At 41.6% G+C, this 17,527-nt stretch overlaps 1 protein-coding gene across 1 annotated transcript in view; it reads right to left on the bottom strand.

Moving 5' to 3' along the window:
- Nucleotides 1-6,159, bottom strand: part of KIF14 (kinesin family member 14) — a 56,909-nt gene extending 50,750 nt beyond the window's left edge. Inside the window, exons 1-2 of the mRNA XM_040462154.1 lie at nt 5,845-6,159; nt 2,031-3,261 (exon numbers count right to left, since the gene is read on the bottom strand). Of these exons, the coding sequence (XP_040318088.1) occupies nt 2,031-3,145 (1,115 nt within the window). The 5' untranslated portion in view covers nt 3,146-3,261; nt 5,845-6,159. The remainder of the gene's footprint in view (nt 1-2,030; nt 3,262-5,844) is intronic.
- Between the last annotated feature and the right edge of the window lie 11,368 nt (nt 6,160-17,527).

Raw genomic sequence — 17,527 nt, forward strand, 5'->3', positions numbered from 1 at the left:
AAACTTTTTAATATAAATAAATTTTGTAGGTGCAGATCTATACAAAGCTGACATGAAATGCAAATATAAGTGCAACAAACTCAGTTAAGTGTAATTTCAATCATAAATCTCTTTTGGCCACTAGCTATTGTTACTGTTAATCCAAAGGCCCCTCCCTCTGTTAGGTTATCTCCCTTAATATTATGGATCTTCATGTCCACCCTCCTTCCATCTCAGACCTACGTAGAAATCTTCCACTTACGCTACTTTTGCAGGAGAACATTATCAGTCCTTGTTTGGTCCCAGATACCCCTTTTTGTCCCAACTCTGCTTTAGATCAGAATTCATCCTGGAAAGCACCTGCCTCATCAATTTGACAAATGCCCCTCCACCCCATCTATAAACACAGTTTACAGGGCTTGTCTGATGAGTCTGGAATCAGGCACTGGGGCCCTTGCTAAGTTCTCTTCGGGGTAGTCCTCCATCATGGGGTTTGTTCCTACCAGCTCTGTTCTTTCTGTTGCCTCTCATCCTGTCATGATTCTGGAGGCCTTTTAGGTTTCCCCACCCTCTCTCTCCAGTCAACTCACCCTCAGTTCTCTCACCTGTCACTAACCCCACATTTTTTTTTTTTAACGTTTATTTATTCTTGAGACAGAGAGAGACAGAGCATGAACGGGGGAGGGGCAGAGAGGAGGGAGACACAGAATCGGAAGCAGGCTCCAGGCTCTGAGCCATCAGCCCAGAGCCTGACGCAGGGCTCGAACTCACAGACCGCGAGATCGTGATCCGGGCTGAAGTCGGATGCTCAACCGACTGAGCCACCCAGGCGCCCCTAACCCCACATTTTTACTAACAGGCTTTAAAGCACTGTGTAACTTGCCTCAAACTACTGACGCTTTAGGTTCAAACTAGAGGCTCCTTCCCATTGCCACCATATCCTCTCATATCTTGCTTAGATATACAAGTCAAAAACTACTAACTCTGAAGCTTCTCACGGTCACTCCGTAAAACATTCAAAAATAATCAGATGCCACATTCACGTCCATCTTTTTCAGCCTTACCTGTAATCTGTGACCATCTCATCCCCAATCACTTTGGAGAGAGATTTTTTTTTTTTTCCCATCAAAATCAAATCTAATATATCACTGCATTTATAACTACTATAGATCAGAGATGATGATGGGGATGATTCTACACTGGAAGGGGTTTTGGAAGGATCTTTATGGGAAGTAAGTGAGCTAACAAGTGCTCTTTTTAAGAGAAACAGAGAATAGCCCACCATATCTTGCAGATTTGAAAGCAGACTGCATTAGAGACTTAAGTATTTCCGACTTTTTAAAAGCAGTATATCAAAAGAAATTTATATTTGCAAACTCCAGTGACTTCAATGTTTTAATTTTACAGCCAATCATCAAAAATAATCAGGGTACTACAACTAAACCTAAAAGTCCTCTCTACATAGAAATGCCACGCCACGCCTGAAGATACACGAATATGCTCACTTTCCAAAAGCAGAGAGGAATCACACACATTACGTGTCACTAGCTCAGCCTTAGACATTAGAAGGTGACGAGCGCCTGGGTGGCTCAGTCGGTTAAGTGTCCGACTTCAGCTCAGGTCATGGTCTCAGGGTTCGTGAGTTTGAGCCCCACGTCGGGCTCTGTGCTGACAGCTCAGAGCCTGGAGCCTGCCTCGGATTCTGTGTCTCCCTGTCTCTCTGTTCCTCCCCGCTCACACTCCATCTATCTCTCAAAAGTAAATAAACATTGGGGCGCCTGGGTGGCGCAGTCGGTTAAGCGTCCGACTTCAGCCAGGTCACGATCTCGCGGTCCGTGAGTTCGAGCCCCGCGTCAGGCTCTGGGCTGATGGCTCGGAGCCTGGAGCCTGCTTCCGATTCTGTGACTCCCTCTCTCTCTGCCCCTCCCCCGTTCATGCTCTGTCTCTCTCTGTCCCAAAAATAAATAAACGTTGAAAAAAAAATTTAAAAAAAAAGTAAATAAACATTAAAATAATAATAATAAATAAAAAACATAAAAGGTGTAACATACCTCTTGCTGAAAGGCCTCACCCGTACTGCCACTATCACTTGACTGTTCTCCACCTTTAAGTGGTCTGTCTCTGCAGGGGGGTTCCGACCTGCGGTTTCCTCTTCAAGAGGGAGTGTATTTTCTCGTGACCTTTCCCTTTCATTTGCAGGCAGAGAACTTGTTCGCTTTTGTGTAGCTTGCAGGCTAGGCACCCTCTTTTTCAGCAGTGACGACGCAGCTGGGCTCGTCAGCTGTGGCGTGTCACACTTCGGTGTCAATCGTTGTCCTGCGATATATTTTGTAGGTGTTCTTCTTTTTTCTAAGCTTTCAAATTTATTTGCAGATTTTGCAGTATCCTTCCCAATACTTCTGTGAGGTAGGTTCCCCGACACTTTGATGTTCACCTTGCTCAGAAGAGGTTTGGTTGCCAAGCGTCCCGATGGAATAGCTTCAGTCTGACCCTGGGAATCAGTGGGTGCTCTGTTACTTAAGTACTTAAGTGTGACCTTTTCATTTGCCCCAGGGAGGGCAACAAATGTCTCTTTGTGGTTTTCAGTGGCCGTCATTTCAATGAGTTTTGGGTCCACTAAAGGTACAACCGGTGCAATACAAGGGTTTTTATCTTTATGTACAGTCCTTACTTTTGTACTAGCTTCCAGTGAAGCACCATCATTTTCGGCTGCACTGCCCACATTCTGTGTTGTTTTCCACTTTTCCCCACAATCTGTTTGAGCTGTTTTCCGCTTCTCCACTGATTCTGTTTTAGCACGCCGCCGCAACGTAAGACGTGTTTCTGCAGTGTTTTCGGCGGAGTCTCCCAACTCACTGCCAAGCAAAGAGGATTCTTTGTTCCTTGTGACTCTTCTCTGAAGTGCCAATCTACCTACAGGGTTAGGGGTCAGAGGTACATCTCCTGTTTTTTTACAGGCAGAAATCACATAAGTACTGTTTATGTCTCTGATTTTCCTTGCTGATCTCAATAATGGATCATCGTGTTCACATTCTGTCATATCCGACATCAAATGCAGCTCAGGTCTGCTACCATGGGTGAGGACATTCAGCGAGGAACTCCCTGGGGAAGAAGGTATACCAAGGATATCGCTGTTGTTTCTATTATGTGTGGTGAACACTGACATTGTGGCAGCAAGTCGTCTTAAAAAAGGAGGTCAGCAAAGCAACTAAGCTCTTCTTTAGACATTCATTTCACTTCCAGCCATATTTTAAGTATCCGTTTCCAAAACTATCTGCTAAACTGTAAAAAAAAAAAAATGAGATTACACAGACTTTAAAAAATACGAGAAACTTAGGGACACCTGGGTGGCTCAGTCAGTTAAGTGTCCAACTTCAGCTCAGATCGTGATCTCGTGGTTTGTGAGTTCAAGCCCCACGTTGGACTCTGTCCTGACAGCTTGGAGCCTGGAGCCTGCTTCATATCCTGTGTCTCCCTCTCTCTTTCTGCCCCTTCCTTGCTCATGCTCTGTCTCTCTCTCAAGAATAAACATTTTAAAAAAAACATTTTTTTTTAAATATGAGAAACTTCCATTGTGAAAGTAACTTCCCAGAAGTACACATTAGAATAAACCACGATCTCCTCCTCAGATACTATTCCCAAGCAGTTTCAGACAAATCTCTGCCTTCAAAGAGCTTACAATCATTGTGCAACAAATATTTACTGAGTCCCCATTATGTGCCAGGCCCTCTGACAGATACTATGGATTTCAAAATCAAGACCCTGTTCCCATTTCCTCAGTCTAGAAAGAATACACAGATAACCACTATATCAGGCCAAACGTCCCAAACGACTTAAAGGATATAAAAAGTGCATGTCAAAGAAGATATATGAATGGTCAACAAGCACATAAAAAAGATGCTCAACATCACTAATCATTAGGGAAATGCAAATCAAAACTACAATGAGATACTACATCACACCCATTAGGATGGCTACTAACAAAAAAAACAGTCTTGGCAAGGACTGGAGAAATTGGTACCCTGGTATACGACTGGTAGAAATATAAAATGGCACAGCCAGTGTGGGAAATAGTATGGAAGTTCCTCAAAAAATTAAAAAACAGAATTACCTTTTGATCCAGAAACTCTACTTCTGGATATGTAACCTAAAGAACTGAAAGCCGGGTCTTGAAGAGACATTTGTACACCCATGTTCATAGCAGCATTATTCCACATGACTAAAACATGGAAGCAACCCAAGTGTCCATGGGTTGGCGAATGGCCTTACCAAAATGGGGTATACGTGTACAATGAAACATCATTCAGCTTTAAAAAGAAATTCTGCAATCTACTACAACTTGAATGAACCTTGAAGACATAATGCTAAGAGAGATAAGCCAGTCACAAAAAAAAGACAAATATTGTATAATTCCACTCATAGGAGGTACTTAGAGAAGTTAACATCATAAAGACAGAAAGTATAACGGTGGTTGCCAGGGGCTGGGGGCAGGGGACAATGGGAGTTATTGTTTAATAGATATAGAGCTTCAGATTTTCAAGATAACAGAGGATTATGGGAATGGATGGTGGTGATGGCTGCATAACAATGTGAATGTATTTAAGGATATACATGTTAAAATGTGTACATAGGGGCGTCTGGGTGGCTCAGTCGGTTAAGCTTCTGACTTCGGCTCAGGTCATGATCTCGCGGTCCGTGAGTTTGAGCCCCGCATCGGGCTCTGTGCTGACAGCTCAGGGCCTGGAGCCTGTTTCGGATTCTGTGTCTCCCTCTCTCTGACCCTCCCCCGTTCATGCTCTGTCTCTCTCTGTCTCAAAAATAAATAAATGTTAAAAAAAAATAAATAATAAATAAAATGTGTACATAAAAGTAGATAAGATGATAAGTGTGTATTTTAACACAAGCAGCAGCAGGAGGAGGAGGAGTAAGAGGAGAAGAAGAGGAGAAGGAAGGGAGGGAGGGAGCGCCTGTCAGCAGAGATTTTTATTTAAGTACTCTGTGTTTGCAGATTAGGAGAGGGACTAACAGAAACCCTAGCACCTAAATCAAAGGCTGGAGTAAAGCATTTTGATAATACCTGTTGCATGTATGTTAAATACAGGAACAGTCATGGAGATTAGTTTGAGTGGTGTCACAAAACAGAGTATTCCCAAATAAGTAGTGCAGACAATAAATATAAGTACTGTAAATTAATTACTTGTGTTGAGAAAAATTATGCAAGATTAGATAAGTGGACAGGTTGCCCTCTAGCAATTAGACAACAAAGTAGACAGGTGTGTAAGTAAATATGTCAACAATATCTATCCGGCATTAATGTTTAGAAGAAAAAAAAAACAGCAGTGACAGCTAAAAGGCCTGGCTTCTACTCAGCTCTGCCCCAAACTGGTTAAATTGATGTAAACGAGTCTTTAAATTTGCATGCCGGGTTCTAACTTGTAAAATGACACTTGCTCAATTCCGTAGATAATGCTATTGAGGAACAAAATAATAGAAGTTAATCTTTAAGTAAGTCTTTTAAAGTTCTAAATGAGTAACAGTCATTACCCCCACCCCAAAAAATCGTCAGGACATAAGCTCCTCCCTTCAACCTTTTCTCTTAAAAAAGTATAGAATGTTCCTATTATGGAAAGAAATGTAAAGGCAAGAAGATTCCGGAAATTCTAGGGCAGCCAAAAACTATTTGCTACTTACGCTGATAGACACGGCTTTATGTTTGGGGGGGGGGGGCAGGAGGGGGTTCGCCATAGAGTTTTAAAAGGAGTGGAATGAATAGAAGGGGGAAAAAACTGTCACAACCCAAACCAAAAGATCCCCGTGGATGGGTTCTCAAGCTAGTCACTCCGAGGGCTGGGACAGCGAGTGTACCTCTTAATGTCAACCGACTGGGCGAGACTTCGGTGGGTGAGGCTGTGGGCCGAGAGGCCCTGAAGTCCGGCTGCGCTGTCCCCGCAGAGGCGCCGCCCGTGCGCGTCCTCCGGGGGCCCCTTCGCCGCCGACCCGGATTCCGGGGTGGTGGGGGGACCCGAGCTAAGGCCTCCGCCCACACCTCAGCGGTCGCCGGTAAAGAAGACGCCCTCTCGCCCCCACGACACCGATACTTCGCCCCTCCGCAGGGTTCGCCACTCTCCGAGACCTCCCCGAGGAAGTCCCCACACCTCTCACAGCCCCCACAACCTGCTCCCTCTGCGGCAGCGGTTTGAATGGGCGCCCTGCATTTTGATTGGCTGCTGGACGTGGCGTCGGGCACCGCGCCCTCGCTTCCTCCCACCCCCAGGAAGCGCCGTTGTTAGGTCTCAGCGAGTCCAAACACTAGATCCGACCGCCCACTTCTCCTAGGCAACGGGGCCCGCCCCTCCCCAGGCTCAGCTACCGCGCGGAGCTTCGGCCCCTTTAAATGCGGCTGGAGGGAGGAGCTGGATTCTGAGTGACTTATGGCAGCTCACTAAGGTGGATTTTTTTTTAAATTTTTTTTTAAATGTTTATTTTATTTTTGACAGAAAGAGAGGAGGTGTGGGGAGGCGGGGTGAGCGGGAGAGGGCAGAGAGAGAGGGAGACGCAGAATCGGAAGCAGGCTCCAGGCTCTGAGCTGACAGCCCTTTGCAGGGCTTGAACCTACAGACCAGAGATCATGACCTGAGCTGAAGTCAGAGCTTAACCAACTGAGTGAGCCACCCAGGTACCCCTTAGATGGCTTTTAAATAAGAAGAGTTGACTTTTGTCGATCCATAGTATAAAAAAAAACATCGTCTGTCCACCTTAAAATGAAGTTGTAAAAATGGCTATTTGTCCTCTAGCTAGCACAATAACGCGTTTCTAGTGCTGTATTTCCTATGCAAAGCGTGTAGGTGGAAAGTATACTAAATGTCTTACAAGGGATTTTTTTCATTTATTCCTGAATATTTTATGAGGTAACTATTAATATTATCCCCAGTGTCCAGATGAAGTTTACAGTTAAAGGTTTTTCTTTTAAATTTTCTTTTCAAATTTTTTTAAAGCATAAGTATATTTTAAAAGGCAAAAAGTGCACCATTTGCAACTACATGGATGGAACTGGAGGGCATTATGCTAAGTGAAATTAGTCAGAGAAAGACAAAAATCATATGACTTCACTCATATGAGGACTTTAAGAGACAAAACAGATGAACATGAGGGAAGAAAAACAAAAATAATATAAAAACAGGGAGGCGGGGGTACAAAACAGAAGAGACTCATAAATATAGAGAACAAACTGAGGGTTGCTGCAGGGGTTGTGGGAGGGGGATGGGCTAAATGGGGAAGGGGCACTAAGGAATCTACCCCTGAAATCATTGTTGCACCATATGCTAACTAATTTGGATGTAAATTTAAAAAATAAAAAAGAAAATTAAAAAAAAAAGAAAAGGCAAAAAGTGCAGGTAATAGAAATGTATTCAATGGGATATAAAGGGAAATCAGAAGTGTGCTCCAACTATATAGAAAAACTGAATGGATGATAAAGTACTCATTCTAAAACTAACTTTAAAAATCATCTAGGGGTGCGTGGGTGGCTCACTCAGTCGGGCATCTGACTCTTGCTTTCAGCTCATGTCATGATCTCATGGTCCTGAGAGGGAGCCCCACCAGGGGCTTTGTGCTGGGCATGGAACCTGCTTGAGATGCTCTCTTCCTCTCCCCCACTCGCACACAGGTTCACTCTGTCTCTCTAGAAAAAAAGATTCTAAAATTTAGGATTAAGTTATAGAGCAACCATCAGAAAAAAGAATATAATATTTATGAGATCTATGGGAAAATAGTCATTAGGTTTGTGGGCAAAAGATCTAGCAAAGGAAAGACTGACAATCTCAAATATATAAAAATTTGAGAATTATGTGTAATTCAAAATAGTAACAATGAAATGATAAAATGCAAGTTAACAAGAAAAATATATTAAATATGACAGAAGATGGAAACATTTCTTGCAATTTTATAAGAAAAATAAGTTTATAAGTAGAATAAGAAAGAAAACAATATGAAAATAGGCAATAGTATTTCACACAAAAGAATCAACCTATACACAAAATTAATTCATATAAAAAATAGAACGTAAACACCCAATCATTAAATGCAAGTGTAAAAAAATTAGTTACAAGTAAAAAAAAAAAAAGTTGTTTTTTTTTTTTTTTTTAATTTCAGTGCTGGTGATTTAGCATCAAAAGTAAAAGTATAGAGGCACCTGGATGGCTCAGTTGGCAGAGCATGTGACTCCTGACCTCAAGATCGTGAGTTCAAGCCCCATGTTGGCTATAGAGATTACTTAAAAAAAATCTTTAAAAAAAAAAAAAAGTATACATTTCTAGTGACAGAAATTGATCTCTTTCTTGAAGGCAGAGACCATAATAATGTATGAGAAGAACCATAAAGATATTCACATCCTTTGACCTAGTAACTGTACTACAAAAATGTATTCTAAGAAAATATTTCCGTAGAAACCAAAAAGTATGCAGGAAAATTGTCAATCCATATTGGCCCCAAACTGGAAAAATTCTCAATGCCCAACCATGAGGGAATGCGGTAAGTGGTTAAAAATGAGAAATAAATCCTATTAAAACTATTAAGTGTCCATTAAGGTTATCGCTACGAGTTAAATAGGACCACAGACAATGCATGGCCTCAGAACCAAATCGTAATCTGTCCCCCAAGACTATAAGCCCAAAATGAGCAGGACCTTGTCTATCTCACTCTTGTCTCCCCAAGTGCCTGGCCCTGAACTGTTCACAGAACACTAACCACACTTCTCTCTTCTTATTCACTTTTAGAAGCTCCCCCAATTTAATTCCAGCCACAGAAATAATACTCCACAAAATCAAGCATCAGGCATGGCCATCTCCAGGTTGTATAGGGGAATTTTGATCTTTTATTTCTTACACTGAGATGTACTTCTCTCTTCAAGTCCTGTCCAGAAGAGAAAGTCACTTAATTCTGGGTACCTCAGGTTCCTCATATGGAAATTGAAGATGATAATGCTACCTACCCTAAAGCATTGTAATGAGGATTAAGTTAGATAATGTATGCAAAGTGCTTAGCATAGAGCCTGGCAGAGGATTAATGCTCTGTAAATGTAGGCTACTAAATTGCATAGCTTAATAGAACTCTCCCAAACACTGAAAAACCCTATTCAAGGCTAGTGATGAGAAACTGGGATCATGCATTTTAGAAGCTCTCTGTTGTAATAATGACACATCTTATTTTATGAAGGATGAGGATTATGACTTAATCCCTGGAAACAACCACAAGATGGAACAGTCATTTTGTAATGGACTCACTGTACTCTTAAAAATCAAAAGAGCAATGAAAACCCATCTTTAAGAGGGAGCAGTGCTAATCTCAGTTTTGCTCCAATTTGATTAATTTTTTTTAGAACCTCAGATTTTGTAGGAAGATAAGAAAAGGGAATCTAGGGGCACCTGGCTGGCCCAGTCAGTGGAGTGTGTGACTCTGTCTCTGGGTTGTGAGTTCGAGCCCCATGTTGGATGTGGAGATTACTTAAAGATAAAATCTTTAAGCGGTGCCTGGGTGGCTCCATTGGTTAAGCATCCGACTTTGGTTCAGGTCACGATCTCACATTTCATGAGTTCAAGCCCCCTGTTGGGCTGGCTCTGTGCTGACAGCTCTGAAACTTGAGCCTACTTCATATTCCGTGTCTTCCTCTCTCTGCCCCTCCCTGCTTGCGCTCTGTCTCTCTGTCTCAAAAATAATAAATATTTAAAAAAATTTTAATAATAAATAAAATCTTAAAAAAAGAAAAGAGAATCTAGAAAATGTACTTTGGGCCAACATACGACTCATAGGGTGAGCAATCGGAATGAACCTCATTTCGTTTCAAGGCTGGGTTTTCGGAGCCAGTGGCTAGCATCTGCCTGACTTGGGGCATAATGCACTCTCCAACACCCAACTGAACCCTGCTGTCCAGTTCAGGCAGAGTGTTTTGTTAATGCCAAAACAGCAGCCCTTTAAAATGCCTTATATTTCCAAATCTGTTTCCAAATTTGGCTCACTAAAATAATAGTTCCTTTGGGAGACTAAAGTCATAAAACCTGCTTGTCACACAAATTGCTTCATCTTGGCTTCTTTAACCTATAAAATGAGATAATTGCTAGAAAAATCAAATTAGATAAAACATGTGAAACAATTTGAAAAATGTGATACATTACTGTATATAAATTTATATTGATACGTGTTCTGACCATATACAGTTGACTGTTAAATATATTTATGAGAATTACAATAGATAACATAGGGTGTCTGGGTGGTTCAGTGGGTTAAGCGTCTGACTCTTGATTTCAGCTCAGGTTATGATCTCAGGGTTGTGAGATTAAGCCCTACCTCTGACTCGAGATGAGTACAGAGCCTGCTTGGGATTCTCTCTCTCTCCCTCTCTCTCTACCCTCGCGCGCACACACACACACACACACACACACACTCTCTCTCTCTCTCTCTCTCTCTCTCTCTCTCTCTCTGTCCCCGAAACAACAACAAACAAAAAATCGATAATGTATATGAAAATCGCAAGCACACTGCAAGGAACAGAAGTTCTCCATAAATGTGAACTAAATCAGTACCAACTGCGTCTTCAGTCATCTAAAATAACTCTACTGATAATACTTTTCTTAGTTTCCAATCTCATCCACAGCTAGCTACAAACTTCCTTCCCTTCATTTGAGCCCTTGATTAGCTCAGGCTTCAGAGAAATCAGTGTTCTTCCTGCTACTTGGGGCCAGTCTCACACCTGTACCCTGGCTTTCATTTTCTCCATCTCCCAGGGGCCTCCCTACATCAAGTATCCCACTTTCCTTCCATCTTCAGCATCTCTCTCTTCTGAAATAAATAAATAAATAAATAAGCCCCGCATCAGGCTCTCTGCTGTCAGCACAGAGCCCACTTCAGATCCTCTGTCCCCCTCTTTCAATGTCCCTTCCCTGCTCATTCTCTCTCTCTCTCTCTCTCTCAAAATAAATAAACTTAAAAAAAGAAAAGATGCCCACTCCTGTTGCTCTTTCTGCCCTCTGGCTCCTTCTCTACCTTTCCATCCCTCTTCACGTCAGTGCTCCCTTAGAGAGGGCATGGCAGATGTAGAGGGGTATGAGGCACGTTGGATTCATGTGGAAGAGGCTGCATCAGGCAGGGCTGGTGGCCTGGGCAGCTGGAAGTGGTAGAAGCCAGAAGGAAAACACAAGATGGTACCCTAAAGAAAATGCTGCAAACTTAAGACTGTCGTTAACACCAGGAAAGAAGCAGGGGCCGTTGAGGCCCCAAATAATCAGATTTCCAGCAAACACAGGAATAGAGCTAAAGGTTAAGAACAAAGGTGCAAATAGAATAAGGGAGTCTGGGACTTCTCCACGGACACAGCTGACATGTCCATGGTTCTTTCTGCTTGGAGGCTAACCTCACAGTATGAGGTTGGGTCAATCATGACAGGGATCAACACAGGACACTTCTCTCTTCATGTGAGTTTCTTGAAGGCCAACACTCCCTCTCTGTACTTCTTTATCCCTCCTTTCACTTCTCAGTTCACTGCCAACTAACTTCCACCCCCACTATCTCACCTTTATGATAACAGTAAGAGGCAAGAGAGGTGCAAATTCTAACCCATGAGCTTCAACACTGCTTGAGCAGGGCTCTGCTCTACAAAAAAAGTGCAGACACACCCTCCCTAAGGTCACCAATCACATTACTGTCAGCTCTAATAAAAGCTGACCTCAGACCCTGTGTGACTTCACCTGTCTGCAGCATTAGCATGATTGGCCGTGCTCCATTTTATTTATTTATTTATTAAGATTTTATTTTTAAGTAATCTATACAGCCGATGTAGGTCTCGAACCTATGACCCCAGGATCAAGAGTCCCACACTCCACCAATGGAGCCAGCCAGGTGCTCCTCACCACTCCATTTTAGATCACTCCTCTGTTGTTTTCTGAACTCTCTCACCTCAGCTCCAGAGTTTCTATACCTCCTTCTCAGTCTCATTTTATTGCTCTTTCTCCTAGTGACATAGGGAGCTAGAGAACAAAAGGGAAGAACTAGTCCGGGGGTAGAAATCAGTTAGTTTAGGGGCACCTGGGTGACTCAGTTGGTTAAGCGTCAAACTTTGGTTCAGGTTGTGATCTCGAGGTTCATGGCTCTCTGCTGTCAGCATGGATCCCACTTCAGATCCTCTGTCTCTCTTTCCCTCTGTCCCTCCCCCACTCTCTCTTACACACACACTCTCTCAAAAATAAATAAACATTTAAAAAAATTTGTTAAATCAGTTTATTTTCTGGGAAAATGGAGTCTGAAGTGCAAATATAGATCTCCAATTAGATAAATGTATACAATGGCTGGAGTTCTGGCAGCCATTTTGGACCATGAAGACAAAAGCCACACCCTATGGATGGAGGAAGTGGAATTGGAAAGAGCCTGGATCCCCAATGACAAGGAGCTCCATCTCAAACTACTTCCTGACTTCTTTTACATAGATAGAACTGAGCTTCTGTTTTTTAAAAGCCACTTACTGGATTTTGGTTTTTGCAGCCTAATCCAAATTACCTACAAAATAAGATTCAAACATAACCAGTGACTTGGCCCCTGCTTACCCTTCCACTTCATCTCTTCCCATAGCATGTCACCCCTATTCACTTGTACTTTGTTCCCAGCCATTTCAAACCACTTGTAGTTCTCTGAATACACTTTTGTGTCTTTGCATGTGTTTATCAGTGCTCCTGTTGGTGTCATGGAGCAAATGCCGTTAGCCTCTCTCTACCCTCCTTGAATTGGAGTCTCTGCAAAGACTCCCACCCAGGCAACACAGTATTCTAGGAATTCCACAACATAATCCAGGCTGACAAGATGAGCTCTTAACTTGTGCAAAACCTGTCCCAAATAATCCATAGTTATTCTGAAAAGAAAAGCTAGTATTTTTTTAAGATCCACCAGAGGGAGACAAACTGAAAGAAAACAGGTAGAAAGAATTCAGAAGCAAAGCAAGCACATTTGAAGCCTTCTAGATTAAGATTTAAAGGAAATGATTAACTCGTACTAATTAATGGTCTTTTAGGATACAAATCTATTACAATTTAGCCAATTTCATAACTTTTTACTTGTTAAAACATGGGCTATATTCTTCTGCTTTGTAGGTGTTCGTGTTTAGTTGCATTTGAGGTCAGTAACAAAAAAGTGCAATAAGACTATAAAAATTAATCATTTTAAAGTCCAAAGGAAAGAGGCACCTGGGTGGTTCAGTTGTTTGAGCTTCTGACTCTTTTTTTTTTCTTTTTAACGTTTTATTTATTTTTGACACAGGGAGAGACAGAGCATGAACAGGGGAGGGTCAGAGAGAGGGAGACACAGAATCCGAAACAGGCTCCAGGCTCTGAGCTGTCAGCACAGAGCCCAATGCGGGGCTCGAACTCATGGACCACGAGATCATGACCTGAGCCGAAGTCGGCCACTCAACCGACTGAGTCACCCAGGCGCCCCTGAGCTTCTGACTCTTGATTTCAGCTCAGGTCATTACCCCAGGGTGGTGAGATCAAAATCCGAGTTGGGATCTGCAATAAGTATGGAGCCTGCTTAAGATTCTCATTCTCTCTCCTTCTCGCCCCCTCCCCTACTCCTATTCTCTCTCTCTCTCTCTCTCTCTCTCTCTCTCTCTCAAATATAAATAAATAAATAAGTAAATAAATAAACAAACAAACAAACAAATAAATAAATAAATAAATAAATAAAAATAAATCCAGAGGACAAACTGGAAGTTGAGGAAAAGTGGCAAGAGCACAGCAGCTGAATTCCAGCGATGTCTCTGTCATAACTTAATGATAGGACCAGACTACTCTCTGCTGCCATTTTCTTACCTGTGAAACACAATTACTGCATTAACTAATTATAGCTAGCAAGTATTGGCTCCCTTCTTTAGGTGAGATACATACATTATCTCATAACCATAACCCTATAAGGTAGGTACTATTACTGTAGTTATTGCTGCTTTACAGATAAGGGGAAACTGAGTTCCCAGGAAGTTAAATAACTTGCCTGATACTGTACACTTATTAAGTCACAGGGCCAGGTTCAGGAATCAGGAAATTGGACACCATTGCCTGTGCTCCACACCACTGCTCTTTTTTTACGAAGATTCTTTCTGGTTCTCAAATTTCTGTGACTTTATGATAAGCATAAGAGTGAAACAAACGGGGGCGCCTGGGTGGCTCAGTTGGTTAAGTGTCCGACTTTGGCTCAAGTCACAATCAAGCCCCACGTATTGGGCTCTGTGCTGATGGCTCAGAGCCTGGAGCCTGCTTCAGGTTCTGCGTCTCCCTCCCTCTCTGCCCCTCTCTCACTTGTTCTCTGTCTCTCTCTCTCTCAAAAATAAAATAAACATTAAGGGGGAAAAAAAGACTTAAACATAAAGATAGTTTAAAATCTGTCATAGTTTGTATGTTCTTTCTAAATTCTAACACACGTTAGACCAAGAGCCTTGGAAGTATGTACCATAATATGCTTGTACTTTTTGATATGGTCTCATGATGAAATCTGTATGAATTCAGCTGTGATCACTCAGAGACACATTCTAAATACATTTAGCAATACTACCAGTAATTTAAAAACAAACAATTACATTAAGCTAGTAATCCTTTTTTAATATAAAAAGAAAAGAACTCAGGGATTAGTAAATGTTCTAGCAGCTCTTTTCTCTTTATATCATACTGGTTTCATTCCAGAGAAGATTAGTAAGATTTAAAAACCATTGGCAGCCCCGAAGCCTATTGGGTAACCAGTTTTTATATAAAGGAAGCTCTAGGGTTCGCTTAGGAAGAACAATTTTTTTAAAAAGGCCAGTTTTGACTTTCGTCGGTGTCTTCTTCCCATGGTACTTTGCCAACATGGCCCAAGGTCATTGTTTACATTCTGTTGAAAAAATTTTGCTGACGCTTCCAAGTAGAATTTGAAGGGGTTCAGGACAGGCCCCCCAGAATGTGCCACTTTGGTGTACGGATTATTTTGAGTTGAAAGCAATCAAGACTCTGCTAGCTCAAGAGAAAGTTTTGCCTTTCCCTTAACTACATAGATGAATCTAAATGGATGGGGGGAGGTGGGGAAGGGGGGGAGTCTTTCCAGAACAAGGGTTATTACCAGAGATAAATTTTATCTGAGTAACCCATCATATGGCAGGGCAAACACCTAATTACCAAACATCTACTCTCCTTATTATCCTGTGAAGTGCATTCCTTTTTTTTTGAAATCACAGACCCTTAGCCCCTTTTCTTTGGTTCAGGATGACATATATACTTCATTTTGCTTGATTGGCTTTGGAATTTCCATGCTATGTAGATTCTCTGTACGTATGCTATTAAATTCAATTTTCTCATGTCAATTTGGTTCCCAGTCCAGCTAGATGGACCATGAAGGGGACAAGAATTCTTGCTCCCCAAACAGGGGACAGGACATTCTTGCTCTCCCCAAAATTGTAGCTGCTTTCCCAAAGGGAATGAAAAATAAGACTAACTTACCTTTTGACAAGTATAAAAAAAGATGAGATGGTCTCAGAAAGAATGTTGAATATGTGTAAATCACTCAGCTGTCCATATTAACCCGCAAAGAGTTTATAATCTCATTTCTTTTATTGGTTAAATTTCAACCCCAGTACTGTCTAGAATGCCTAGAATGGTCTAGAATGATGTACATTCAGCTGTGTTTATAATCACTCTTCGGTTTGTGTGTTCATATAAATCAGTGTTCTCATTTAAAAAACAGCATGAAAAAGATTGTGCCAAGTGATTGCTACTTATATTTGTGGTTTTAAGAGAGCAGTTGCCAAGTGGGAAGCCACCTGGATTACAAGAATTACATACATCCTCAGTCTTTCCAGAAGGGAGAAAAGGGAGTGTCTCTCCAGTTTTGTAGCTTCATGAATAATTCCACACCCATCCGCATGCCTTTACCCGTTTGCATAAGGCTTTTTTTTGCTTTTTCTTTTTTTTAGTTTAGGCCACAGTCTGTTCTCTGAGTCACTCAGGAAAAAAAGAAATCCACAAAGAGAAAGAGTTTTACATGTTTTTTTTCCAAACACAATGATCTGGGGCACAACAGAGTTTAGTGTTCTCCTTAGATTAACATTTTCTCGGTTTCCTCTAGCATACAAAGATGAGTAAATGATGGCATTTTGCTGTCTTCTATGAGGAACAGTGTTTCACAAGCCATGGTGGAGGTTTAAATGGACTGTATGGGCTTAATTCACGTGAAACTGTGCCTAAATAATTTGTCTTGTTCACTCTGTCCTTTATTCCTCCCCAGCTGCGTTTCTTAAATATTATTAATTAAATTTCTGTACCACAAGCCTTTCATTGGCCCCAAATATCCGCTCTAATTGACAACAGTTTAGCTTGAGCAGTTTGAGATTATATTCCTGAGAAAAGAAAATGAAAACAGACTCCTAGTTCATCGGTTTGCGCCCCCTCTCCAGAAATCTAATAAAGGAATGCAAACTGCTACCCTAGAAATCCATTCCACTATTTGAAAATCGAAAGCAGGCTGTCCAATATAAGCTACATGTGAATTTTAAATTCTCTAGTAGCCATATTAAGAAAATAAAAAGGGTAATTCATTTTAATAATATATTTTATTTAACCCAACATATCAGAAATATCATTTTAATACACAATCCACCTAAAAATCATTAGTGAGATTATGTCCTTTTCTCAGACACAACGGTATGTATTTCACACTTACAGAACCAGCCACATTTAAGTGCTCGATAGCCACAATATCGAATAGGGTAGGTCAAAAGGATCTGTCTCTCTTTCTTTCTCTCATTGCATACAGGAATGAGAGAGCAGGGCTCTAATATGTGGGTTCAAATATTATTTAGTCAGGGGTGCCTGGGTGGCTCAAGGTGGTTAAACATCTGACTTTTCATTTTGGCTCAGGTCATGATCTCACAGAGATGAGATCAAGCCCTGTGTCAGGCTCTGAGCTGACCATGCAGCCTGCTTGGGATTTTCTCTCTTCTTCTTTCTGTCTCTCCCCCGTTTGTGCCCTCTCTTTCTCTCTCAAAAATAAATAAACTTAAAAAAATTTTTTTTATTTAGTCAATCATGAGAGGATTGCACTCTACCCAGATGACAAAAGGACAGAACACTATGTCTCCCCATTTCTCTGACCATGTGCTTCATGGCCTCTCTTCATACCTCCCTGGGACTTCATATACCCCTGCTAATGGTAGGTCTGTGGTTTGAGGCTGTTTCTGACTTCACGAAATTGAGCCCACTCCGTGCTCATGTATGCCAGACTGTGCTCAATTAATGCTAGCTTCAAAATTATTCCATTTCCTTTTCCCCAGCTCAGAATCCCTGCTCTCTCCCTGCATGAATTTAGTATCCTTATCGCAGAAATACCCAGCAAAGTACCAAGTCAGCAAAAGAGTGAGGACAAAGCATGAAAAGGATTGTGGGGACCCCGGTCTGAAACTCCAGACACCTGAGCCAAAGTTTGTTTTTTATTTTTTATTTTTTTGAGTAAACTCCATGCCCAACGTGAGCCTCAAACTCACGACCCAAGA

The sequence above is a fragment of the Herpailurus yagouaroundi genome, unplaced genomic scaffold (assembly GCF_014898765.1).
Source record: "Herpailurus yagouaroundi ecotype Mexico unplaced genomic scaffold, PumYag 308, whole genome shotgun sequence".
NCBI classification, from domain to species: domain Eukaryota; kingdom Metazoa; phylum Chordata; class Mammalia; order Carnivora; family Felidae; genus Herpailurus; species Herpailurus yagouaroundi.